The sequence below is a fragment of the Monodon monoceros genome, unplaced genomic scaffold, assembly GCF_005190385.1.
Source record: "Monodon monoceros isolate NGI ecotype Baffin Bay Population unplaced genomic scaffold, NGI_Narwhal_1 Super_Scaffold_7, whole genome shotgun sequence".
NCBI lineage: Eukaryota > Metazoa > Chordata > Mammalia > Artiodactyla > Monodontidae > Monodon > Monodon monoceros.
In genome coordinates this window covers 3,832,166-3,859,752 of record NW_021703784.1, presented here as the reverse complement: position 1 = coordinate 3,859,752, position 27,587 = coordinate 3,832,166, and the positions used below count along the sequence as shown (strand labels likewise).

The window sequence follows — 27,587 nt, the reverse complement described above, 5'->3', positions numbered from 1 at the left end:
GGGGGGGTTCAATAAAGAAGCAAAGACCCAAGTGAACAAAATAGGCTTAGATAGAGGTAAGTGCTGTGGAGAAGAAGAAAATACGGACTCATAATCATGACTTGGGGCTTGTTAGGTTGGGTGGCCTAGGAAGGCCTCTCTGAGGGGCTGGCACTTGGGCTGAGGTCAGAAGGCCAGGAAGAGGTCAGCCTAGTAGGTGAAGGGCAGGGAGGCCAAGCTGAGGTATTCAGATCTGACAGCAGGGCCAGGCCCCGATCTTTCTTTGGGGGAAGAGCTGTTTTTTATCTCCCAGAGATCTTAACATCCTGGAGGACAGGGAGAAGTAAGAGGGTGGCACTTGCAGTGTCCTAGTATGGAAGCAGGGCCACCAAAGTGACATTGGGAGGCCCAGCAGAGCTGGGAGAAGGTGGTCCCACTAGCTTTCCTCCTTTCCCACTAGAAATACCAGAAACTTCAGAAGGTGATGACGCAATCATCTTGGAAGGTCAGGTAAAGCTTGGTAGTTCCCAAGCAGGGAGAGACCAGCGTTAAATAAGAACGCATATAAAACTCTTGGTGCAGTGCTTAGCGGTGAGTAAGGGCTCAGTGCACGCTCGTGCCTCTGAGGACGTCTACGTGGCCTGTTTCTGTGCTCAGGGGTGAGAGCAGCTGGGGTGAGACTGGGGAAGGGGAAGCGAGGCCCACAGGTGGGGAGAGGCTTCTTCTCTTGGGCCTGCCATCGTGAGTGACATGCCATGGCCCCCTACCAAACCCCATGGATCACAGTGAAAGTAACCTTGTAACTCACCATTAAAACTGCTGGGTGTAGGAAAACAATTGCTTGCCCTAAATAAGTGACTTACGATTGCCCTTGGTTGTCTGAGTTTCTCTTTACTTATAGGCCCTCTTTAAACACTCAAACACAGAAGGCCTTTGGAAGCGTGGTGAACTCTCTCTTGCTCAGTCTCCTCCACACGCACACCCTCTCTCTCTCATTTGCAGAGCATAAACACCATCTCCTGCTCATTCACAGAATGCATCTCAGCCCTGTGCATCTCGGTTGAAGAGGGGCCCCAGGAGACTCGCGGGGCATCCGAGCACTCTTCCTGTTCCGAGGCCCCAGGGGGCTCTTGCAGATGGGATCCTTTATGGGGAGGAGATAATGGGCAGAAAGCTCTCTCCGCCATGGACCAGTCCCAGCTTTCTCTTCCTTTCAACAACAGGGTTGTTTACTCACGAGCAGCCACTTTCCTGAGAAAATTCCAAACTTCTTCTGAACACCCCCTTCTCATGCTTCACTGCGTCACATAGTCTCCTGCCCCCTCCTCTTGCAAACTCAACCCAGAGCCCTTTGGTTCTGGGAAGATGTTCTCGGTATCAGGAGAGACTAGGAAGGGCTTCCTTCCTCTACTTGACCTCCTCCCTGGTCAGAAGAAAAGACGTGGATTTTACGGCGAGCTAGGGAGGACCTCGGGGCCCAGAGCCTGACACCGGGCCCCTCGGACTCCCCGCACAGTAAGCGGGAGCTCACGGACAGACGGACATCCCGCCCACACACCCTCAGCGTGCACTCCAGGGTCCTGTGTCTACTTGGTCAAGGATCAGATGAGAGGAAGTCAGGGAGGAAATACTTTTTCTTGATGATTTTCCCACCGTCCGCCAGTGCCTCAGCCCCTCCGGGGCGGGAAAAGCACCTCTTACGCTGCCTCCCGCCCCTGCGCTGGGGGCTGTCCTGGAGGGTTGGTGGCTTCCGAGGCTCAAGAGCACAGATAACTCTGCACAAATAATTAGGAAGTGATGGGGCTTGTTATTAAACATAATTTATAAGTTCACATAATTAAAATGTTGGGAATGACTGTATAAGAGCCGACTGGCAAAGTTCTTGAAAATTAACCCTCAGTATCATTCCAGCCAGCACACCACCGCCCCCATGGCAGACTGTGGACCTGGGCGGCCCCGGCTTCCAGAAGGTCCCTCCATGTGCCCGCGAATGTGCACATTTACAGGGGGCAATTCTTGGTTCTGGGACTTTTAGGGGACACTAGGGTGAGGAAACAGCAGGGATGCTGCAACGGTAGGGATGAGGGGGTCAGTGGCAGGTCTTCATGTCCAACTCCTGACCCCGACTGCCTTGAGATAAAGGCTAAGACCCAGAGAGCGGCGGGATGGTGGGTCCGGCCTGATGTGTCGGCCATGGGACCTAGCGTGAGGGCAGGACACGAATCCAGACTCCGGCGCTGGTTTCTCTGGCCAGCCCACGCCTCCTGCCTCAGCTCAACGCCACTCCCTCCCCGCCAAGTGGCTCTCCGCTCGGGAGGCGGGACCGAGTTCTTCGGTGGCCCCAGGAGGCTGCAAGCTTTGGGAGGGAGGGGAGGGAGGGAGGGCGCTGACTGGGCAGTCCAAAGAGGAGGGGGCCTTTAATAGGCTCGCCCAGCGCCTGGTTTGCGGCGCTGCGAGCGGAGCGGCTGCGGTTCGGAGGAGCGGCCGACACCTCCCTCTAGTTCTCGGCTGCAAATCTTCGTCCTTGCACTTGACAGCGATTGTACTTAAGCTCCCAGGGCGCGCTTTGCTTGGAAAGGCACAGGTAGGAGGCGCGAACTGCCCGGTGCACGCTCGCTGCTCTGCGAGGAGTCTCCCTCCCCGGGGCTCTCCTTTCTGGGAGCTGCGGGCGGTCCCAGGCGTCGGTGGTTCCGGTGTACGGGCTGCGAGGAGACAGTGCCGGCGGCCGGGGAGCCGGCCGAGCCCTTCCCAGAGCGCTGCTGTGCGCTGCCCGGCGCCATGCTTCTGCTGGGCATCTTAACGCTGGCTCTCGCCGGGGCACCCGCTGGAGGCTCAGAGCCAGAGCGAGAGGTGGTGGTCCCCATCCAACTGGACCCGGACATCAACGGCCGCCACTACTACTGGCGGGGTCCCGAGGACTCCGGGGATCAGGGACTCATTTTTCAGATCACAGCATTTCAGGAGGACTTTTACCTACACCTGACGCCGGATGCTCAGTTCCTGGCGCCCGCCTTCGCCACTGAGCATCTGGGCGTCCCCCTCCAGGGACTCATCGGGAGCTCTCCGGACTTGCGACGTTGCTTCTACTCTGGGGACGTGAATGCCGAGCCAGACTCGTTCGCCGCCCTGAGCCTGTGCGGGGGGCTACGCGGAGCCTTTGGCTACCGAGGCGCCGAGTACGTCATTAGCCCGCTGCCCAACGCCAGGGCGCCGGCGGCGCAGCGCAACAGCCAGGGCGCACACCTCCTGCAGCGCAGGGGCACCCCCGGCGGGCCTCCCGCAGGTCCCAAGTCTCGCTGCGGGGTAGCCTCAGGCTGGAACCCCTCCATCCTGCAGGCCCTGGACCCTTACAAGCCTCAGCGGATCGGCTTAGGGGAGGGTCGCAGCCCGCGCAGGTCCGGGCGCGCCAAGCGCTTCGTGTCTATCCCGCGGTACGTGGAGACGCTGGTGGTGGCGGACGAGTCGATGGTCAAGTTCCACGGCGCGGACTTGGAGCATTATCTGCTGACGCTGCTGGCCACGGCGGCGCGACTCTACCGCCATCCCAGCATCCTCAACCCCATCAACATCGTCGTGGTCAAGGTGCTGCTTCTCGGAGACCGCGACACGGGGCCCAAGGTCACGGGCAACGCGGCCTTGACGCTGCGCAACTTCTGCGCGTGGCAGAAGAAGTTGAACAAAGTGAGTGACAAGCACCCTGAGTACTGGGACACCGCCATCCTCTTCACCCGGCAGGTGAGTTGATTTGCCACCTCTTTGGACCCAGATAGCCTCCATTTTTTGGGGGGGGAGGTCACTGCCCTTAACTCTAAACGCCCTCTGTGGCGCGCAGTCACCTCCATCCCCCACCCCCGAGTTGAAATCTCGTTTATCTCTTCCGACTGCCACTCGGGATCTTCCGGGGAGAGCCGGCTCCTAGGCTCGGTGGAGCCCCGGCTCTTGTGCATACGGATGCACGTGGGCGGTCAGAGGAACGCCTGCTCCTTCGGAAGGTGTAGGCCCGGCGCGGCCAATGAGCGCCTCCTGGATCCAGCGCCGAGGGGCCGGAACCCAGGAAGTTGCCGCCCCGGAGCCGCAGTTTGTCTCCAAGGCAGATAGGAGGCGCTCTGAGGATGGTGTTGGCGAGGTCCGCCCCTACTGTAAGGAGGCGTCTAAGTCCTTTCGGACGTATCCTTACGAGGCTTCTTTTTTTCTGCTTGTGGAACTGGAAGTTGAGCGCCTGGTGCTTTTCTCGTGGGTAACATGCCGTTATCCTCTATCTGTCCTGGGCCTGGGAAAGCTGGATTGGGATAGAGGGGCTCGTTTGGGATTTTTCGTGGGTTGCAGTGAAAGGATGGAGACTCAATCAAGTACAGGCAGCATTTCCGTCTTCCTTGCTGCTTCTCTTACATCTGTCTGTGCTGGGCCTGTCTCCTCTTTGAGGAGCTTCTGGTCCATTCAGAGCAGGCAAACCGTTCGAGGCTTGGAGTTTCAAGTGGAGCTTCACTTAGAGCTGAGTTGAGAACGTCTCTTTCACTTTTCCCATATCCCTGTTGGTGGAGTGTGACCCTGTGTCCTGATGTAGGCTCTGGGCAGAGCAGGCGGGGCTGCTCATGACCCAGACTCACTGACACTTCCTATGATGGTGCTTGACTACAGGGCTCCATCTCCTGGCTCTGGCAGTGCGGAAGTGGAGTGAGCTTGGGGCAGAGCATCTGGAGATCCCAGCTGCAGGGTTGGAAAGATACTGAGTCTTGGGATTAGAAAGACAGATCAAAAAAGCAAATCAGAAAAGCAGCTCTGCCTTTTGCTATGGATCTATTGAAAATTTAGATTCATAGATGTTGCAGTGACTGAGTGCTGTGTTTTTGAATTCTTGAAATTTCTCAGATACAGGAGACTGGGAGGAAAGCGAGCATCCACGTGACCTGCTGCTCCCTCTGATTTGGGGGGCTGTGGTTTGAATCTGTGCCAGGCTCTTGTTTTGTTGACATCATAACTGCAGGCTTCTGGGGGGTGGCAAGGAATCCTTGGGTACCTATGGGGCCCTGACTCTCCACTGTATCCAGATGGACTGGCGCACACGGGGCTGGAACAGGAGCTGAAGACTTCCCCACTAACCCATTTGGCACAGCTGGTCCCTTCCTGGAGCTAAGCTTCCTCCTTTCCCAGCCTTCTCCTCCCACCACCTGGTTCCTCTAGGGAGGCCTTTGGCCCGAGTCCGTTTCCTTGTGCTCATTCTTCCAACTGAGGTCTGTGGAGCTGTCACTGCCCAGCCCCTACAAGCACTGCCTGAGTCACGGGGAAGCTGCAAAGGAGGTGGCTTCAACCTCTGCACACAGCCCAACTCGGCAGTCAGATGGCTGGGGAAAAAGCAAAGGCCAAGAACAGGATCTCTTAATGGGCAAAGCAGCTGTTGCCCCATCTGCTACCTGGGATGCCCCTGTGGAGGCCATTCACTGGTCTAAAGTAACAGACCTCCGTCTCTACTTCCTGGTGGTGAGGCTGACTTTTGGAACCAGCCGTAGGAAGAGCACGCCTGCTGGGAATATGGGCCATGCCGTCAGAAGGATCCGCCTTTTGAAGAAGAAGCAATCAAACAGCGTGACAGCTTCTGTTTGTCAGCGGTGTGTGCTAGGCCTCCCCTAGGGGGCTATGTTGACCATGCATAATGGGCACAAGATGTATGACCACTTGGGTCGGAATGTGCATGGGATGTGCATGGTGTGACTCTTAGAAGCTGTCTTTCCCTTAGGCGTGGAGAGGGCAAAGCCAGAGAGTGGGGAGGCTGTGTCGGCAGGCCCATCATGCAGGTATGCGCTTCATGCTTCAGAGCAAACGTCTCTCCTCCTCCTGGCCGGTACAGACTTCAGGGCCTGCTGCATTCCCAGAGTCTCAGGAATGGCTCATTCCTGAGCTCCCCGGGGAAGGTACAGTATGAGATGGGAACACCAGCGCGCAGCTGCTCTTTCTAGACGGAGGCCGACGTGGTCTCCAGGAACTTGGGGCCTCCTCTCTGCTCCAACGCAAGAGGGACTTTTGTCTTACTTTGTAAGGGTGGGGAGTAATCCTTTAAATCAGGTGTGTGAGCTTCTCTGCTTAAACCCTATTTATTGGAATAGTGGTGTAATCCATGCTTTTTCAAACTAAACTTTGAAAAGAATATATATAATTTGTTTGGATAAGACGTTTTTTAGAAAGGTGCTTATTTTGTAAATTACCTTTTGTCTCTAAAGGACCTTGAACTGACGGACACCGTTTTTTTTTGTTGTTGTTGTTTTTAACATTTATTTATTTATTTGGCTGCACCGGGTCTTAGTTGCAGCGCATGGAATCTTCGTTGCTGTGTCCGGGATCTTTAGTTGCGGCATGTGGACTCTTAGTTGTGGCATGCAGGATCTAGTTCCCTGACCAGGGATCGAACCCGGGCCGCCTGCATTGGGAGTCTTAACCACTGGACCTCCTGGGAAGTCCCTTTAGAGTCACCTATTTCTTGGTTGCCCCAGAGAAATTGGAAAAATGGCGATTGCCTCTTTCTGATTGCACTCCGGTTGTGTTTCTCACGGGGAGGAAGCAGTTAGGAAGGGGTCGGGCTTGGCCGGACAGTACTTCCTCCCGTGAGGAAGAGGTGAGAGCAGCTCCAGGGAGCTCCCGGTGCCGGGGTGCCCAGCAGAGAGCAGGAGGAGGTCAGGCCCGGCAGGCGTGGAGTTCCCCTCTGACGTCTCAGAGCTGCAGCGGTGGAAACAAGCCTGGGCCAGGCTGTGGGGAGCCTGCTGTCCCCTTGGCAGGCGGATGGAGGGCTGTGGGGTATTGAGATCAAAACACTGGGAAGATGAGACCCAGGGAGGATCCTTTACTGCCCACAAATGTGAAACAATGGATCCTACAGCAAGGATTTTGACAATTTGAGGAGTTTCCTTAAAGATTCGGAATAAGTCCATTCCCGTAGGAAGAGTGCACGTTAGATTCTGCGAAGCGATCAGCCTCCAGCTCATAACAGCAGGGTGAGGTCACAGAGGACTGGAACCAGGATGTGTGGAGAATGAGAGCCAGCCGTTCCATGTGCACATTTATTTCTGAGAGGAGGAGTTTCTGTGGCTTCTGCTGTGCTGGGCAGTGGTCCAGCGGGACCGCACTTCTCCGGGTCTTCTCTCTCTTTAGGTCTAGCGCCTCTGCTGTTTGGGCAACTTCGTGGTCCACTGGCTTCCATTCATTTATCCATACATTCTCGTAACACTTACTGAGCATCTATTATTTCTGGTACTATCCTGGGCTGTGGAGCTACAGATACTCCTAAGATGTGGCCTCTGGCCTCCAGGAATTCACTGTGTGTCAGGGACCCCGACAAGGAAACAACCCATTACGGTGCTGTGTAAGTGCCCTGGCGAAGCCTCGGACCCTGTCTTCTGGAAGCCCAGAGGGGGGTCATTCTCTTTAACACTGCAGTCTGGAAGCTGAGAACAAGGGACAAACAGATGCTGGACCGAAGGAAAGGCAAGAAGGAAGGAGGTGGTGGTGATGGGACAGGAAGCTTGTTTTCTATCTTGCAGGAGGCCCTTCCTCAGGCAACCTTCTGGTTTGCTATTTGTGACATTTCCTCCATGGGACTGGCTGTTTTTTAGGATTCATAGTTTGTGGGTTTTATTCCTTCATTTACTGGTTTTTCCTGCCGCACTGAGTACCGTGGTTGCTGCTCCCTCGTCCTCTTCTCTCCCTGATTTCTTCCGCGCTGTCTTCTTCCTCTTGTGGGGTCATCAAGGCAGGCTCCCTGTCCTCATTCTCTTCTCCTCCTCTCCTCACTCATGCTCTCACCTTTCCTCCTCTCACGTCCCAAGGCTGGCGCTCGTCTTCCCGTTCTGGCCTTGGGTTTTGTGGGGATGTATATGTATTCTACACTGTGCAGAAAGGATCCACATTGTGGACCCTCATTTGAAACAGAGGCCAGTTCTTTCCATGATCAACTAGTTGCAGCATGGCAGTGAAATTTAGTGTTCCGACAAAAGAAATGCTAATAATAAAATAATAATATGGATTTTACACACATCTCCCAACACAATAAAAAGAATCATAATTTTGTCAGGATCTTTTAATTTTTTAAAAAAATATTTACGTATTTGGTGGCATTGGGTCTTAGTTGTGGCAGGCGGCCTCCTTAGTTGCAGCTTGTGAGCTCCTTAGTTGTGGCATGTGAACTCTTAGTTGCAGCATACATGTGGGATCTAGTTCCCTGACCAGGGATCAAACCTGGGCCCCCTGCATTGGGAGCATGGAATCTTAACCACTGTGCCACCAGGGAAGTCACCAGGATCTTTTAATTTTTTTTGATTTACCATGTTGTGTTAGTTTCAGGTGTACAGCAAAGTGATTCATATATATATATATATATATATATATATTCTTGTTCAGATTATTTTCCTTTATAGGTTATTACAAAATATTGAGTATCATTCCCTATGCTATATAGTAGGACCTTGTTGTTTATTTTATATATGTACATACGTGTTATATGTTTATATATATATATAAAACATATGTAAGTGTATATATGTTAGTTCCAAACTCCTCATTTATCCCTCCCCCAACCCCTTCCCCCCTCTGGTAACTGTAAGTTTGTTTTCTATGTCTGTGAGTCTATTTCTCTTTTTCTAAATAAGTTCATTTGTATCATTCTGTTACATTCCACATGTAAGTGATATCATGTGGTATTTGTCTTTCTCTGTCTGGTTTACTTCACTTAGTATGACAATCTCTAGATCCATTCATGTGGCTGCAAATGGTATGACTTCATTCTTTTTTATGGCTGAGTAATATTCCATTGTATAAATATACCACAGCTTCTTTATCCATTCATCTGTCGATGGACATTTAAGTTGCTTCCAGGTCTTGACTATTGTAAATCGTGCTGCTATGAACATTGGGGTGCATGTATCTTTTCGAATTAGAGTTTTTGTCTTTTGTGAGAAGCTTTTTTGAAGTCAGGTCTCGGAGGAAGATGTTAGCAGAGAGAGAGAGACAGCTGTAGATCTGTCGTTTAATAGTTTGTAAATCATTATCACTAATTGGAAACTCAACCCCACTCCTTCTGGGAGGGGGGAGGAGAGATGATTCTCCCTGGCCTGTAGGGTGATAGCTCTTCTGCCCCGTTTCTTACTTACAGCAAATAAGCAAGCCGGGAGTGATGGGGGAGGGTGGGGAGGAAGTTTGGAGGGAGGAATGTGCCCTGGAATCTTTTCTTTCTTTTTTTAAACTCTGGTTAGTCAGGAGGGCCAGCGAGGTCGGTCCCTCGGTAGGTCCTGCCCTTCAACGTCTCTGTAGATGGTGGCCTCACGCGGGGCCCTCACGCTCACCTCGCTGTGACACCGTGCCCGGGTCGCAGGGCGCAATGGAAAGAGCACAGGCGCGGAGTCGGGCAGAGCTGAGTTGGGATCCTGGCACTTCCACTTTTAGCAATGACAGTGAGCGAATCAGCTGTTTGAACTGCTCTCCCCTCATCTGTAACACAAATGAAGACAACCAGGGTACCTGACTGGCAGGGCTGTTGAGGGGATGAGCTGCCGAGGATTCCAGAATTGGTGCCGAGTTATGGCAGCTGATTGCATCGCTGCATTAGTGTTGCTCAGTATGTTTGCCGCTGTCCAGTCATTACCGATGGGTCCCTGGCCAGAGCTTAGGTTTGAGACGGCCCTGCTTCAAAGCATTCTGCCGCATCCCCCTGCAGGTGTGCCCAACCCTTCCTATTTGTGTGGAAACTCTGGGCTCCACAGTTGCCATTCCCACTGATCTTCCGGGCAGGACCTCTCTACACCTTTGTAGCCCCTCCGATGGGCCCGTGCATGTCGCCGTTGTTCAGTGTGTTCGCAGGAGGGAGGTGCTGATGCAGTGAAAGGACCACAGCGCTCTGAGTGCTCAGGTAGTTTCACCTCCTTTCCTGGGGACTGTTCATCCAGCTTTTGAGGCTGCAGGGCCGGGAGAGGGAGCCTCGGGTTCTTGGGCATTTCATCTTTGCTCTCCACCATAAGGCTTTGCCCAGGAGGAGCCGGCAGACGGTGCACGGCAGGGCTGGGGTCAGTGTGTCTGTGCAGGTGTGGGGCTGGGACCTGGCGCAGACCCCGTTCTCAGAGCACTCGTGGCCTTTGATCCTGCCTTCCCCTCTCCCCGGGCCTCTCCGGCCTCTGCCCACCTGTGACCCACCAGCGCTCTGGGGGCAGAGGGTCCGGAATGGATGACCTTGCCCTCTTGAGACCCCCCAGCCCCTTCGTTCTTTGGGAGCACGTGCCCTGGAAGTAGCATGTAAGGGTGAGAAGGGCCCAGCTCTGCTGACCCACTGCCTGGGTTCAGCCCTCCCTCGGCCCCTCCCTCCTAGTCTAACCTGGGCTTGCCGTTTGACCCTGGGCTGGTTACGCATCTTCTCCGGGTCTCATCTGTAGCACGCGGCCTGGTAATGGCATCTCCTTCATAAAGCTGCTGTGAGGATTCTGTAAGCGAGCAGGTAAAGCGCTCAGAATATCATCTGTGCATGAAGGCCAGCTACTGTTGGACGTGGTACGCACCCTTCCTTGAAGTGACGGCTTCTGGAGAAAGTTGTTTGGTCTTCCTGCGGTGAGGTTGCTCTGCTTCCTCGGTGATGTAATTCGTGTTTGGTTTCGTCCATCTCTTGCTGGGATACCACTTTGTATATCTTGAGGTGTTTATATCCCAGTGGAATCTGCTCTTAGAAGCTGCCTGGGTGAGCTAACCTCTTCTTCCAGGCGTCCTGAGTCACACTGCCCAGGCACTGAACTGCTAGATTTTTTTTCTTCTAACAAAGCCATGCCCTCCCATCCTCGGAGATTACAAACAGAAGTGGATTCTGAGTTGGATGAAGAAATCCAGTGACACCTGAGAGATTCAGCTGGGTAACAAGCTGTGGGGCAGTGTTAATACAAGTGCAGGGTGGTTTCACCAGCGATTAGGATACCCTAACTCGTGTGGTGCCATCCAGACCAAAGGCCACTGCTGGCCTGGTGTCAAGAGGCATGGATGCGGACCCCATTCTTTACGTCATAGCGGCATGGCCTTGGGGGAGTGATCTTAGCTCACAGAGCCTCAGTTTCCTCACCTGCAGAATGAGAGGGCGGCTCTGAAGTTCTGTGAATAGAATTCTTGGAAGCTGTGACGTGGCCGTGAACGTGAGTGCTGGCTCGCACACGTAGGAGTTCAGTGTGAGCAGGAAGTTGGCTCCATCAGAACAGGTATCTTCTGCCACATTAAAAAAATGAATGTGCTTGATTTTTGTGGGTCTCCCTCTCTTCCTACCGTTGAAAACACGAGCATCTCAGCAGATGGCGGGGGAAGTGAGAGGAGGTGGAAGGAAGGCCGTAAGGAAGGCAGCTGCGAGGTGTTATCCTTATTTATTGATTTGTTTCCAAAATGTGGCTCTAGTCCTAAATTATTTTTATAAAAAGAGACAATTAGAAAAGAATAATCCAGGAGGATTAAGCTGTTGGCCAAGATGATTCTTGGGTCATTTGGAAAGTCAGTTGCAGCTACAAGAAATGGCAAATGACCGGAAATAGTGAGGGGCTAGGCTGGGCGGTGCCTACGCCCTCCAGGTGGAAGGAACCAGAACCGTTTCAGTTTCTGGAGACAAGTGCCTGAGCTGAAGAGGTTAAGGCAGCTTGAGTGCATCTGAGTTCGTTCCAGAAGGGTGGAGACACACAGGGCCACAAGCGAGGCACCATGGGACCCTGCACAGCCACCTGTGGGAGTTCAAAGCGTGGAGGCCCAGGGAGGCTCCATCTGAGTCCTGACTCAGGGCAAAGGGCCAGGCAGAGGGCCGGGCAGCACCTCTGACCCCAAGCAGCTGGTCTTCCCACAGCGATGGGCTGGGTACCGCGGAACAGCTGCCGTCAGCTGCGTCCGACCCTCAGGAAGTTTGCTGGTTCTTGCCTTGTTCTTGTTTGATCCAGGGAAACTGGGATTTCTTGATGGAAAGAACAGGTTGCTCCTGGCCAGGAAGGGCCTGCAGCTGCATGTCTGCTTCAGAGAGAATCCACACTCGCCGAGAGGAAGGCGGCTTTTGGCTTTACGGATCTCCTGACCACAGAGGCAGGCGGTCCCGCGGCCGCCGGACTCCGGCCTGAGCTCTCACTCTGCTCTAGCCTTTTCTGCAGAGCAGGGCAGGGGATGGGCCTCTGAATCTCCATGTGAGTGACTTCACGTTTCTGTGACTCAGTTTTATCAACTACACAGCGTGGGTCAGCAGACCAGATCAGCTTTAGGGTTCTTTCCATTCTACAAGCAGAGCGTTCTGGGTGCTCCTTTTATAACCCAGAGGCCAGGGGGTGGGGGTGGGGGTGGGCTGAGCACCCTGGGATCGGGAAGGAGCAGAGGCTTCAGGTGCTGGGACCATCTGGGTTTTAGTTGGGAGCTGGCCCTTCCCCAGAGGAGGAGAACGAGGGGACAGGAGTGACTTGCCCGAAGGGACACACCTGCGGCGTGATGGGCCAGGACCAGACTCTGGGCTTCCTGGTGCTTGTTGCCGTGCCCTCTCGTACACAAGGCCAGTGCTGGGTGCACATGGTGGCCTGGGGACAGTGTGACACGCTCGTCCTGCAGGCTCTCCCTACGGGCTGTGACCGCCAGGCTAGAACTTTCAGGGGCGACCACGTCTGTGGGCTCCTGTGCTCTCGTGCCTATCTCCCTCTGGCCCTGCACGAGCCTTCCTGCCTCCCTCCGTCCTCCGCTCCCAGGCCGCTGCACCAGCCCAGCCTGCTCCTGGGCGGCCACGCTCCCTCAACCAGCGGTCAGGTGAGCCTCCCCCACGCCAGCCCCCATGCGTCCTGACAGCAGGTGTTGTCTGGGTTTCAGGACTCTGGCGGAGGGAGAACTTTCTGGGGAGTGAGCCTTTGGAGAGGGAAGGGGACTTGGAAGAGACCGGAATTCGAGGTTCCCCCCGGGGGCTCCCAGAAGGGACAGAAGAGCCGTGAGCAAGTGCGGGACAGCCTTTTACCCGCCAGTGACTCGGGTGCCCTCGGGTTCAGTCTGATCACCCTGGAAGCTCTCTGGCCAGAATCACTGTGAACTCATGAGGAGGTGTGACTGTCACCTGACGGTGAGAAGCCAAGTCTGACTGCTCAGGTGGTAAACTGCTGAGCGCTTGGGATTAAATTTTGCTGATTTTCTGTATTGTGACCACGTTTCCTCCTATGCTCCCTGGTACCCCTTACACGCCCTGGCTGCCCACCTTTTCCCCACGTCAGCACACGTGCACACACACACATACACACACACGCACACATACACCCCTAGGGAGATACACAGCTGAGGACAGCTCTCTGTGCCTGTTGTGTGAGCCCCTGGGCTCCCGGGGGAAACACCTGCAGTGCGTGGACTCAGGAGCCGCTGAGTAAACAGCTGCGATGAAGCGGACAGAGGGTGACTGTCCAGTCCTCAGACCCTGACTGGGACTCGAGCTTCTCTAAGCTTCAGGGGAGTCTGAAGAGGTGTCTGTGGAGGGTGATGGTGCCGTCATCACTCTAGTGGATGCTGGAGGATTAACTAGCGCTGTGTGTGTCAGGTGCAGGCCCAGTGTCAGCATTTACTCAGTCGCCACTGTGATTAGCTGTGATATGAGTCGCGGTCTCCACCGTTGACAAATGGGTGTAATAATACCTCTGCCTCCTCAGACTGTGGTGGGGATTACACGAGATGCTGCACGTCAACTTCGTGTAAACTGTCAAGTGCCAACCACGTTAAAGGCAGGGATGTGGCGTAGAAAGTACCAGTGTCACCCATTTAAAGTGTCTTCTCAGGAGGAGCAGAATGTGTACAGGTGTCTCATCCTATTTCTCCAGGCTCCAAAGGCACCTGGATGCGTTGCTGGCCCATGATGCTCCTGAGTCATGCGAGCTGTGCCCCCAGGAGACCCTTCCACATCCGTGAAGAGTATTCCATCTGGGCTGCCAGAGGCTCTGGCCCTGCTGCAGGCTGTTTCAGTACAGAAAGAGGGACCTTCCTGCTTAGGTCACGACTCATGTAATTATCTTCTTCGGAGCGGCCGTGGAGCCCGTGGTCCCCCAAGCCTCTGTGGCCAGTGGAGCTGGGTCTGCATCCGGGCTTGTCTCTGCCTCTCTCTGCCTACTCCCAGCCCGCGGAAGCCGGGCTTTGGGCAGGGCGGGCCCTTGGCCAGTGACCCGTTGGCTGAGAATCTGAGCTTAATTCATGGTGGTCCAAAGGCAGTCCCTCATCAAGGATGAGGCTCTCAGAGCCAACCCTGGCTGGGGTGGTGCCAACCTTCCACCCCCTTCTGCCCAGTTAGCCACAACCGGAACCTCACCCAGCTGGGGAGTCGCCGTTTTCGCGGCTGGAAGGCTGTGTCTGTAGAAAGCAACGGTCCTTTCAGTGTAATCCTGTACCTCCTAATTTCCTCCCAGGGCCTCCCTGGGTAGGATTTGGGTCGCATCTTCTCAGCAAGCCACCGAGCTTCCCTCCTGAGGCTTTTTCCCTGTGTGCATTCCATGAATGACAGCCCTGCAGCCCCCCTGGGCAAAGGGCCTGGCTGGGAAGTGCCGGGTCTGCTGGGACCCGGAGCGGGGTGAGTGCCCCTCCTTCCCATCTGGTCCTTCTGTTACGTCTCTAACTTCTGGCCGGCTTCTGCTTCTCCCCTACCTGGGCAGGACCTGTGCGGGGCCACCACCTGTGACACGCTGGGCATGGCTGACGTGGGCACCATGTGCGACCCCAAGAGAAGCTGTTCTGTGATCGAGGACGACGGGCTTCCCTCGGCCTTCACCACAGCCCACGAGCTGGGTGAGGCTGGGGGCTCTTGGGGGGAGGGAGGAGAGTGCCCTTCTGGGTCTGCACTGGGTGTTCTGGGCAGGGGTGGGCGTCTATCTTTGCTCCCTTGGGCTCCTTCCTTAGGGTCAGAGTCGCCCTTGGTGATGGCTCACTTTCCCGACCGCCCCAGCCCAGGTGGCCGGTGGCACTGTGTTGGTCAGCAGTCAGAGTGTCTCATCAACTAGGGGCCAAGGGGAGAGGACATTCCCTACCCTGCTGTCCTCACTGAGCCCACAGCCGATGGGCAGGGCAGGACCTGTGAAATCATGCTCTCTCTCTCTCTGTATTTTTAATATAACAGCAATAAAACCCCAACATGATTTTTTTAAAAAAATATTTATTTATTTGGTTGCACTGGGCCTTCATTGTGGCAGATGGCTTCCTTAGTCGCGGCTTGTGGGCTCCTTAGTTGTAGCACGCAGGCTCCTTAGGTGCGGCATGCACGTGGGATCTTAGTTCCCTGACCAGGGATTGAACCTGCACCCCCTGCATTGGGACCATGGAGTCTTATCCACTGCACCACCAGGGAAGTCCCCAGGAACATGATCTTGAGGACACTTGCGAAGCTATCTACCGTTAGGCAGAAATGACCCGCCTGAAAGCCGTAGGCTCAGGTCCTCTAGCTCCCGCCCCCCACCCGCCCCTCAGGCTGCTCCATGCTCGCCCGCGTGCTGCCCTCTGAGGCCTCTTGCCTCTCCCGCAGGCCACGTGTTCAACATGCCCCATGACAACGTGAAGGTGTGCGAGGAGGTGTTCGGGAAGCTCCGGGGCAACCACATGATGTCCCCGACGCTCATCCAGATCGACCGCGCCAACCCCTGGTCGGCCTGCAGCGCCGCCATCGTCACTGACTTCCTGGACAGCGGGCACGGTAAGCGGGGCCCCAGGGAGGCGGGCTTGGCCCCGTCCCGTCTGTGCCGCGTGACCCACGGCGTCTGACGGGGCCCATTCCGTTCCCCTGGCTTCATCCCCGCTCCTGTCGAGACCCTGCGCTGGCCACGGCCACTTTTCTGGCTCGCCCCTGATGAGCGCCCTTGGCCCCCTGCAGGCGACTGTCTTCTGGACGAGCCCAGCAAGCCCGTGTCCCTGCCTGAGGACCTGCCGGGTGCCAGCTACCCCCTGAGCCAGCAGTGCGAGCTGGCCTTCGGCGTGGGCTCCAAGCCCTGCCCTTACATGCAGCACTGCAGCAAGCTGTGGTGCACCGGCAAGGCCAAGGGCCAGACGCTGTGCCAGACCCGCCACTTCCCCTGGGCCGACGGCACCAGCTGCGGGGACGGCAGCTTCTGCCTCAAGGGGGCCTGTGTGGAGAGACGCAGCCTCGGCAAGCACAGGGTGAGTGGGCTGGGGGGCGGGGGGTGGACTCCGGGGACCTGCCCTGGGGACCAGCCCCGGCACACATTGCTGTGTGGCCGTAACTATCTCACTGATGCTCTGTGCCTTGATTGCCCTGGCTGTGGTCCTGGCCCCTTCTTGACTCCGAAACCGGAGAGAAAAGATGAGGCCGGTCAGAGAAACTGGTGAGGCCGTAGGCAGGTGGGGTGCTTTCCCAGGGGCAGCGGGCCCGGCCCTGAGCTGCATCCTGGGAGGAGCTCTGGAGCCCAACACCTGGAGCTCGGACTGGCTCACTGCCCGCTCCTTCCTTTCGGCCCTCAGCGGGTGTTTCATGGCCAGGGAGCCGTGGGCTCAAGATGAGCCGGGCTCAGAGCCCTATTTGTTATATCCCGAACCAAGCTTCAGTTTCTGTTGTGATTGGTCGTTTTTGAAGTTGAAACATAAATGAACAAAAGTTATTTTTTCTCGATAAACAGGAATAGCAACCAAACCGGAACAAATTCAGAATCCAAATACTCTCGAATGTAATAAAAACTTTATTTTCTCCAGATCTTGGGTTGGGATAGCAAAGGGATTTGCGCTTTTCCACCAAAAGGAATAAGAAAGAGGCCCATCTTCTCCCTTGATCCTGGCAGGAATTGTCCAGCCCGCTCCTGCCCCTGCCTTGACCACGGGAGGGCTTGCTTTGGGGTTTTATGTACTCAGAGGCCATGGATCAACAATGAAAAAGCATTCACCAAGCACTTTATCCATTGCCCGGAGATGGGCATGGTACAGAATTATGTAGAATCTTCTGTGTTCTGGGAATATACGTTTAATTAAAGCTTCATTCATTCATTAGGCAACAACCCGCTCTATTCAGGGACCTGGGTAAAGTACTGTGGTGGTCAGAAAAACGAATGAAACGTGGGCCATGTCAGAGAGGGCTCACAGTCTAGTGGGGAAGCTAGAAATGTAACTGTGATCCAAGACGCAGAGGGGTGTGTGCTGTGTGTTGGGACAGAGTGCGAGAACGTGTCGTGGAGAGCAGGGATGAGAGATTAATGATGATTAGAAGGGCCTGAAAAAGCCTTGGTGAGGAGGTGGGATTTGAAGAGAGCCTCTAGTCTCGACAGGCAGAGCTGGAGCAGAGTCTGGGAGGTGGGCTGAGCTGGAGGCTAGCGTGGATGGGCACTCCATTGGGGGCATCTTTGGGAGGGTGGCTCGCTACTAACATGTAGTTGCCTTGACCACCAGCCTGATGCATGGAGGCTGGAAGGTCCTGAGGACAGGCCAGTCACTGCCAGTTCCTTCTCTTGGGAAGATGAGTCAGAGGATAAAGAGGTTGGTTAGGGGGATACTGGATACAGGAAATGTGATGGGGGAAGCTCTCGGGACCTCTCAATCCATCAGGAGCCAAACCCACTCTAACCTCAACCTTCTTTCTGAGCGAACTGTCCCTCCTCCACCCTGGCCCTTTAGGGAGGACCCTGCCTTCATTAGCTAAAGTCAAAGCACAAAACTTGTCCTATGAGTCACCCCAGAGATCTCATTTCAGGGGTCCCACTCTGTCCACTGAAGCCTGATTTTCCCAGCTCACTCCCTCCAGTTTTGGGACTCTGGCAATTCTTCAATCCCATTTGACCTACAGTCCCTTGACCTGACATCTTTGCATCGTCCCTCAGGCTTCTCAGGCCCTCACCAGCCTCTTACTGAGCTGAGACACCGTGGTCCATTGTTGGAACCACTCCTTCACGTACACTCCTCTACCCCCGTCCCCATTCCTCGTACTCACTGGGCTAAGCCACCACCCTGGTGGCATCCGACTCCCTCGCCTTCTCAGTGGTGCCAGCGTAGGTGAACATGGCTGGAGAAGCACACGCAGTCCTGCTCGCTGGCCTCAGCTTGAATCAATGACCTGGACACTGCAGTGGGCCTGCCCAGGGGTCACATCACGTTTTATCTCCTGAGTTCTCACTCTCCCAACCACCTAAGCTGTTACTTCACATCTTCACTTTTCTCTTCTATGACCAGCTCTTTCTTCCTCATTTTTCACTTTTGCCTGTGACCTTTCTTCCTCTTTCCCTAAGAAAAACGAAGCATTTAAGTTATCAGACGTGAACTCCCACCAGCTCCCAGCACCGCATCCACCGTCGGACCTGCTTCTGCGCCCGTGGTGCTGCCTTTCCTCCTGCACAGTGGACGAGCTGCCCACACGCTCACCTGCGGCCAGGCTTTGTGCTTTGCACTCCGATGCTCTCCTCTGCCGTCTCTTCAAGGAAAGCACCCTGTCAATCTCCTCTCTTTCCCGCAGCATCAGATTGTCCCCTGTGTTGAGTCAGATCGTTCCTATCAGGATGCATGCTTGCTGTAGTTTCTTCCACCTCAAACTAAACTTCTCACGATCCTTCCTGTTCTCATGTATCACAGTCTCTCTCCTTGACTCCCTTTTTTTTTTTGCGGTACGCGGGCCTCTCACTGTTGTGGCCTCTCCCGTTGCGGAGCACAGGCTCCGGACGCGCAGGCTCAGCGGCCATGGCTCACGGGCCCAGCCGCTCCGCGGCACATGGGATCTTCCCGGACCGGGACACGAACCCGCGTCCCCTGCATCGGCAGGCGGGCTCTCAAGCACTGCGCCACCAGGGAAGCCCCTACTTGACTCCCTTTTACAGCAAAGTTCCTTGAAAGAGTTGTATGAACCGGCTCTCGCCAACGCCTGTCTTGCCACTTTTCTCTGGAGCGCATTCCAAACAGGCTTTCAGTCCTCCTGTTTCTCTGAAATAACTCTTCTTAAGGTCACCAACGACCTGCACGTTGCTGCTCGGTGATTCCTGCCTGACCTGCGAGCAGCATTTGGCCCGGCCATGGCTCTCTGCCCTGAGGACACAGACTCACCCGCCTTGGTTTCCCTCCTCCCTGCCAGCTGCCCCTTCCTCACACTCCTGTTTTCCAGCGCTGGGGTGGGTGCTGCAGAGCTCGGTCCTCGCCCCTGTCAAGATCCACGCCACCTTCCTAGGTGGAGCATCTAGATCGCTGGCTGTAGACACCCTTTACGTTTACATGTTGAAGACTCCCAAGTTTGCTGCCCAGACCTCTCTCCTGGACACTGCCTGTCTCCCTGGATCTCCATCGCCCCATCTGGATAACTGATGATCGTCCTAAATACGACATCTGTAAAATGCAGGCCCTCGTCACCACCCCGAACCTGCTCTGGCGTCTTCCATGCGCTCAGGCCAACGCCTCTTTGCCCCAGACTCGCGTCCAGCAATCCCTGTGGACTGTCTTCAAAATCGATGCAGAGCCTAACCATTTCTCACCACCTCCTCTGCTGTCACCCCCTCCACGCCACCGCCCCCTGCCCCGTGGATTATCACCCCTGCTTCCTAACCGGTCCCCCTGCTTCTGACCTTACTCCTTACAGACAGTTCCCTCCAGAGCAGACAGAGCGATCCTTTGAAATGCAAGCCAGGTCCTCTCGCTCAGACCCAGCGAGCCCCGTCTCTGTCTTCAGCTCTTCCTGCTGCCTCCTCAGGGCCTTTGCGCTGGATCGCTCTTTCCCTAGTATCGACATGCTTCACTCCCATACTTCCTTCAGGCCTCTGTACAAATGTCACCTCAGTGGTGAGGCCTCCATGCCCCCCTGTAACACTGGGCAGCCCCCTCTCCAGGGCCCTCCCCATCTCCTGCTCCGAACACCTGCTTTAACCCCATCTGACACTATGTGCGCAGGCTTATTTTTATGGTCTGTCTTCCCAGCTGGGATGCAGTTGCTTCAAAGGCAGGGGTTTGCTGCACATGGTGCCAGGCTTGTGGTAGGAATTCAACAAATGTTTGGCAAATGAGTGACTGAATGGCACATGGCAGGAGTGTTTCCTGTAGGAATGGGTAGGAAGAAGTGATGCCAGGTAAAAAAAAAGCATAGCATCGTCTCAGAAGCCAAAGGAGCAAAGTTAAATATTGAAGGTTGGGGACCACGGGCCTGGGCACGGACTCTTTCATTCTTTAGGGGGGGTCACTGCTGACCTTTGAGAGGGGACACTGCTGACCTTCGAGAGGGGTCACTGCTGACCTTTGAGAGAGCAGTTCCCGTGGTGCAACGGGGACAGAGCCTGTACGGCAAGGCACGGAGGAGGGAGCAGGTAGAAAGAGCAGGTGTGGCTGATTCTCTGAGGAAGGGAAGGCATGAATGAGGTGGGCTATGGTTTGAGGAGAAAGCAGGGTTAAGGGAAAGTGTCCTTCCTCAGGACGAAACTCTGAGTATCTACCTAAGTTAAGGTATCTGTCTTACCTGCAGCCAGTTCCTGACGGGCTCCGTGCAGGTTCGCCGCTTTGGGTGACCTGTGACAGCCTCTCCACCAGCCTCGTACACCTGGGCCCTGCTGCCCAACTCGTGTGTATTCAGGGCTGAGAACTGGCTTTACTGTCATCCTAAGAAAAACATAATGAAGACTAAATTTTCTCTCCCTTCTCCACCCTCTTGAAATTAAAACAACACTGCATAATTCACCCCAAAGCCAAACAGTTTCAGGATTGCTCAATAGCCTCCTGTCTTTATCTCCTCTTAGCACAAACATTACATCTGCTCGTAGTGAAACTTTCTCAAGTTTAACCCCGGATTGAGGTGAAGACCAGTCTGGTTTGGTGAAAAGTCTGAATTATGGAAACCTTACAAATAAAAATATTCAGGTATCTATGGCGACACGGTTTACTGGCCATCCTTTAGACTCAGAGACTTTTGTAAGGTCACTAACGACACAGAAAGAGAAACCCTGAGCTCCCTCGCGGTGGTAAGCACGGAGCTAGGACATTTCACACACGCTGCATCATTTAAATCTTCCGTCTGACCTCACACCCGAGGTCGATGTGCTGGCCCCATTTTTGCACACGAAGCACCTGAAACTTAAGGAAGTTCCTCTGCCTGCTCAAGGCCACCCATGTGGCGAGGGCAGAGGCCCAGGTGGAGCTTGCCTGCCTGACTCCACAGCCAGGAGCCCTGTCCTGCGTGCGGCCTCCTGTGTAAGTGGGGGCAGTGGGCATTCGCTAATCGACGGGCTGAAGTGTTGTGTGCGCCCCAGGCGCAGGATCATTTGCTGCTCATTTTCTCCCTCGTGGCACAAAGTGGGTTTCGTGCCGGTGGGATGGCACGGTGGAGGCTGTCCCCGAGGGGCTCCTGTGCGGGCTCAGCGTGTGGGTGCCATGCCCCGACCCCGCAGGGACGTAACAGACCCTTCCTCGCAGGTGGATGGCTCCTGGTCCAAGTGGGAGCCCTACGGACCCTGCTCGCGCACCTGCGGCGGGGGCGTGCAGCTGGCGCGGAGGCAGTGCAGCAGCCCCGTCCCCGCCAACGGCGGCAAGTACTGCGAGGGAGTGAGGGTGAAATACCGCTCCTGCAGCCTGGAGTCCTGCCCCAGCTCAGGTGAGCGGGGGCGGCCGCGGCCGGGCTGGGGAGGTGGGCGGGAGGCCACAGAGCTCCTGCAGTCGAGATTCTTACTCCCAGGGCACAGTCCGGACGTGCAGAAACCTTGGGATCATTTCTTGGCCTAGCCACCTTTGCCAGGGCTGTCTTCCTCTGATGCTGAGGCTGGGAGTCTAGATGGCCCAAGGGGACAGGATACTAGAACCCTCTTAGTTAAGCACAGACAAGCGCATCTTCATACGCAGAAGTTTTTTTTTTTGTTTTTGTTTTAAATAGGTTAGCTTTTAATTTGTTTTCTGAGAATAATCCTTTGCAATAACAATAGCAGAATGGAAATAATATGGTTTAGAAAAAAAGGAACTGTTACATATCCCTTGTTTGACTTTCCTGTAGACCACGATCAGCTGTCTGTAATTTGCTGGGATAAAAGTAAATTACATCTTTTCCACATTCTCAGTTTCTTGCTATTTTTAATGAGATTGGGATAGGTACAGCCCAGTTTCAAACTCAGACACCATTCTTACTTGTATACAAGCAGGAATTCTTTCTTTCCTTCTTTCCTTCCTTCCTTCCTCCCTTCCTCCCTCCCTCCCTTCTTCTTTTTTTCTTTCTGGCTGCGTTGGGTCTTCATTGCTGCGTGCGGGCTTTCTCTAGTTGCATTGAGTGGGGGCTGCTCTTTCTTCCAGCCTGCGGGCTTCTCACTGCAGTGGCTTCTCTTGTTGCAGACTCTAGGCCCGCAGGCTTCAGTAGTTGTGGCGTGCAGGCTCAGCAGTTGTGGCTCGCAGGCTCTAGAGCGCAGGCTCAGTAGTTGTGGTACATGGGCTTGGTTGCTCCGTGGCATGTGGGATCTTCCCGGACCAGGGCTCGAACCTGTTTCCCCTGCATCAGCAGGCGGACTCTCAACCACTGCACCACCAGGGAAGCCCCCCAAGCAGGAATTCTTTATCCAAGCCTCATGAACTTGGGTGGGAGGAAAATAACTTCTCTATATTTACTAACCTTTTAATCTAAAATTTAGTATTTCCTTCAGTTAGAAATTTAGTAGTTTTTACTAACCTTTCCACCCCAAATTTAGTATTTCTCTTAATTAGGCAACAAACTACAATGCTAGTCACAGTACCTGTGGCTCTGCCACTAGAAATCATGGGTATTTTCATGTGTTGCATATTTTCAGTTGTTGCAGATTCCTTAAAATGGCATTTGTGCTCATCACTAGCTCACACTTACAGTGGGTTTTAGACTCATTGTTGGATCTTGTTATTTAACGGGTTAACAAGGAAGCACATAAATCACAAATATGTTTCAAAATATATTGATAGTTGCATATAAATATAATTGGTGTTCTTTGTAATCTATGTATTTTATGCATTTAAGAACGTTCTGAATGCAGTTTCAATAGACTGCTGGGGGGTTCTATTTAGGACTCCTGTTCGAGGGAACTTAAGGCCAGACCACTGGGGGAGGCGCCACACTGCCCGCGGGATGCGTTACCATCTGTCTCCCGCATCCTTTGGTCCCCGCCTGCCTTGGTCCTCTGAGGTGGGGTGGTTTCAGTGATGAGGACGCCCCGGCTGAGGGTGAGGTGGAGCACCCCTGGGGGGCCTCTCTCCTCTGCCCTCTCCCCAACTGGCCCTCCCTTTAGCTTCCTGCATGTGTTCCCCCTCCCCAGCCTCTGGCAAGAGTTTCCGGGAGGAGCAGTGCGAGGCCTTCAACGGCTACAATCGCAGCACGAACCGGCTCAGCCTGACCGTGGCCTGGGTGCCCAAGTACTCGGGCGTCTCCCCACGGGACAAGTGCAAACTCATCTGCCGAGCCAACGGCACTGGTTACTTCTACGCGCTGGCGCCGAAGGTGGGTGAGCCTGGGCAGGAGAGCAGGTAGGGGCAGCGTCCTGGGGAGCATCAGGCTGAGCTGCCCCCACTCCTCTTCTCCCCACCCTGGGCCACTGCAGGTGGTGGACGGCACACTGTGTACCCCTGACTCCACCTCGGTCTGCGTCCAAGGCAAGTGCATCAAGGCTGGCTGCGACGGGAACCTGGGCTCCAAGAAGAAGTTCGACAAATGTGGGGTGTGCGGGGGAGACAATAAGAGCTGTAAGAAGGTGTCAGGACTCTTCACCAAGCCCATGTGAGTTCTGAGCCCTGGGGGGTGGAGGGAGGGAAGGAGTTGCCCCCAGGCGTCGGAAGCTTGGGTTAGATGGAGTAAATGTCAAATCCTGGCCGGTACCCTTGCTTCAGAGGCCACTCGTGCTCGGCTACAAGTATGCTGTTCATTCGTTCATTCATTCATCCAACAAAGACAAAGGCTTGACTAGGGTGTCATTTAGCTGGAGATGATATCCAGGCATTTGGCAGAGTTGTTAGGGTCTGTCTAGAACTCTAGAGTGAGACTGACTTGTGTTCAAGTCCCAGTTCCCCATTTTCTGGACGAAGCCGGGCAAGTGACGCAATCTCAAGAATTCTAGATTTCCCCACGTGTAAAGTGAGTACGACGCTAATATATTTCATGTCCCGCTATTGTGAGGATTAGGGAGTTAATTCAAGTGACATGCTTAGCATAGTACCTGCTGAGTAATAAATGCTCACTAAATGTTCATGATGATGCTAACAAAACATACCTGGGGACAGATGTGACAGCCTCCCCTTTTTCTGAGCCCGAGGCCCTGGCCTTGGGGACAGGATTAAGCCGAGAATGGCACTAAACTGCAGGGAGACGGAGGAGCGAACGGCTGGGACTGAGGGAGCCCCCTCGCGGGAGATGGGTGCCCAGATCAGCCGAAGAAATGTCTCTGCTGAGCCTGGGCTCCTGCCTTTCCAAGGTCCAGCACGTTCCCTTTATTTTCAGGGGGATGTGCTCCTTGCAAAGTCCGGACCCAAGCTCTGGAAGAAGCAGGGGCAAGCAGAGTCCCTAATGTCTCAGTCGAGGGGTGTGCTTGGCTCTGAGGACTTGGGGGTCCAGGTGCTGGTGGCAGTAAGGCCTCGATGGCTGCCCAGGAGCCTCGCCCACCCCCTGGACACAGTGCCCTCTGCCGAGCCCTGGGTGCAACCTCTCGGGCACTCGGGTGCTGCAGGCGGATGGTGTTGCAGGCTGTCCCTCAGGGGCCCGCAGGGGAGACCGGGCTGGGAATTAAAGGTAGATCCCCGGACTCTCTTCACAGGCTAAATGGCAGGTGTCCCTTTCATAGACTAGTGGAGTGGGAAGGAGCTGAGACATCATCCTTTTAACCTGCTCATTGCGTAGATGAGGCCCCTGGAGCCCAGAGAGGCTGATTTGCTTGAAGCCACCAGGGAGCTGGTGCCCGAGCCAAGGCTTGGTATAGGTCCCTGACCCCAGGGTATGCACCTCCCTGCATCAGCCCCAGCCCCGGCCCCTCCCGTCCTCCTCCCCCTTCCTCTCCGCTCCCTCTGGAGGCGGTAGGTGCAGCCACCGTATCCGGGGGCGGCCGATGTGCCCACAGCCTCCCCACCTCTCGGTTTGTGTGACCCATGGGCTGGGCCAGGCCCGGTACTCTGCCACCTGCGTGACCTGCCCGGGGTTTGGGAAGGGGAACCCGTCTCGGCGTCGGAGGGCAGCGAGGTCCTGCTGCAGGCATCGGTCTAACGCTTACTCTTCTGCCGCCGCAGGCATGGCTACAATTTCGTGGTCGCCATCCCGGCGGGCGCCTCCAGCATCGACATCCGCCAGCGCGGCTACAAAGGGCTGATCGGAGACGACAACTACCTGGCCCTGAAGAACAGCCAAGGCAAGTACCTGCTCAACGGGCACTTCGTGGTGTCGGCCGTGGAGCGGGACCTGGTGGTGAAGGGCAGCCTGCTGCGCTACAGCGGCACGGGGACCGCAGTGGAGAGCCTGCAGGCCTCGCGGCCCATCCTGGAGCCCCTGACCGTGGAGGTGCTCTCCGTGGGGAAGATGACGCCGCCCCGGGTCCGCTACTCCTTCTACCTGCCCAAGGAGCCCCGGGAGGACCGGGCCTCGCCGCCCACGGACCCCCGGGCCCCCTCCGTGCTCCACAACAGTGTCCTCAGCCTCTCCAATCAGGTGGAGCAGCCGGACGCCCGGGCCCCCGCGCGCTGGGTGGCGGGCAGCTGGGGGCCGTGCTCGGCCAGCTGCGGGGGCGGCCTGCAGCGGCGGCCCGTGGACTGTCGCGGGCCCCCCGGGCAGCGCGGAGCATCCGCCTGCGACACCGCCCACCGGCCGGCGGACACGCGCGCCTGTGGGGAGCCCTGCCCGGCCTGGGAGCTGGGCGCCTGGTCCCCCTGCTCCAAGAGCTGCGGCCGGGGCTTCAAGAGGCGTCCGCTCAAGTGCGTGGGCCACGGAGGGCGGCTGCTGGCCCGGGACCGGTGCAACCTGCGCCGGAAGCCCCAGGAGCTGGACTTCTGCGTCCTGAGGCCGTGCTGAGCGGAGCGCTCCGCCGCTTAACTCTGCAGCCCCTCGCGCTGCTGCCTCCGGGGCGGCCACGGGCAGAGGGCACTGGGCGGGGCCCAAGCCGCGAGGCCACCCACATCCAGGGACAAGGACCTGGGCCGGGAAGCTAAGTCACTAAGGCACAGTCTACCTCACGCCCGGCTCCTCCGGGGCCAGCCTCGGGGTGAGGCTGCGAGGTGCTTGGAGCTGGGCAGGAGGCACCGGGCCCAGTCTCCCAGGGACCTGGAAGATGGGCGCCTCCCAGCGGAACTTCAGGGACCTTGGCCCCCGTCAGGGAGGCCGCAGGCTGCTGGAAGAGCCAAGGCCCGGCAGCTTGGCGACTTCAGGGGGCCCCAGGGCTCTGAGCCGTCTCTGAACAAGGCAGGATTTTATGGTGCTTTCAGCCACTTTCTTTTCTGACTGATGTGGACTGAACAGTGAAAACTGGCTGGGGGTGGGCAGAGCTGAGGGGCAGGGGGCAGGTATAGCTGGAGCCTGGGCCGCTCCATTTGGGGTGAGGTGTGTGGGGGACAGTCCCAAGTTCCTCATCTTCTTTCCACTCTCGGCCATCCCTTAAAGGGCCACCTCCTCTCCCTGTGTCGTAGTCTTCAGACTAGTGGGAGGGCTTCTGCATAGGTGTCCTCTGGGTCTTTGCAGGTGGAGGTAGGCGGTCAGTAAGGAGACTTGTCTTCTTCAAGAGGGATCCGACCATCAAAAAAAAAAAAGATGCTGGGGTGATGGATTCTGTGCCCGAAGCAGGGAGTTTGAGGAGAGACCTAGAGGGTTCTACTGTCACTGGGGCTGGGTCTGAGCTTTGCAGGAATGTCTTCCTAGGATGGGGAGGAGGGGGCCCCAGTTCTGATGGCTTCTTCCTCCAGGGAGCCAGATATAAGTCAGGCTGTTACCTTAACCCAGCATTGCCACAGTCCTGATCCCATTAGGGGGACGTGGGACATGCCCAGAAGGGCCAGGTGCTGAACAAACAAGTAGGCACCGTCCAGACAGCTACATGCAGTCTTGCCTGGGGCCTGTCACGTTGCATCACAGGCTGTAGTTTCTGCAGTTGGATAACGGGGTTCACTGTTTGCTACCTCAGGCTCTGCTCTCTGGGAACCCACCCTTGTCCCTCCCCGGGGTAGTGGGGACCCTGGTGCTTCCAGCAGCCCTGCTGTCCTCCCCTGTAGACTGAGCTGCCCAGACACAGAGATGAGCTTGGGTGCATGCTTCCTGCTCCCCTCAGCCCGCCACCCCCCGGACCTCCAAATGCGATGACAGGGTCTCTCTCTTCAGGTGCCATGGGGACAGGTTTCAGGAGACACCAGGAATCACTTAGCTGACCCAGGGGCCCTTGGCAGCCACCAGTAGGAACTGCTGGAGACTTGTCTATCTCGGAGACACGGTAGCAGAGTGGAAACCGGATGTTTCCTATAGCTCCGAGGGGGACGATGTTTTGGAGTTAGGGATTCTTTGGCCAAGCAGGGTATTTCTTGAGGGTGCAGCTACCCCAGCATGAAGACGGGAGATTCTGTTTCTGAGAGTAGGTAGTGAGTCCTGGACCTCGGTGAGGTGACAGCACAGCATTGCCTCCCCTGGGAAAGGCAGTCAGCCCTTTGATTTGGCTTCCCCTGATAGAATCCACAAACCAGCCGACCAGCCAGGTGAGCCTGGGATGGTGTTCTAA

The 27,587-nt window shown here is 55.7% G+C and overlaps 1 protein-coding gene across 1 annotated transcript; it reads left to right on the top strand.

The window, feature by feature from the left end:
• The first annotated feature begins 2,651 nt into the window (after positions 1–2,651).
• On the top strand, positions 2,652–26,399 carry ADAMTS15 (ADAM metallopeptidase with thrombospondin type 1 motif 15). The gene is made up of 8 exons (XM_029207016.1): positions 2,652–3,714; positions 14,616–14,748; positions 15,479–15,646; positions 15,824–16,107; positions 21,325–21,502; positions 23,172–23,353; positions 23,454–23,629; positions 25,126–26,399. Exons 1-8 carry the CDS (start codon positions 2,758–2,760, stop codon positions 25,898–25,900), a joined length of 2,853 nt encoding a protein of 950 aa, XP_029062849.1. The 5' UTR covers positions 2,652–2,757; the 3' UTR covers positions 25,901–26,399.
• The last annotated feature ends 1,188 nt before the right edge of the window (positions 26,400–27,587 follow it).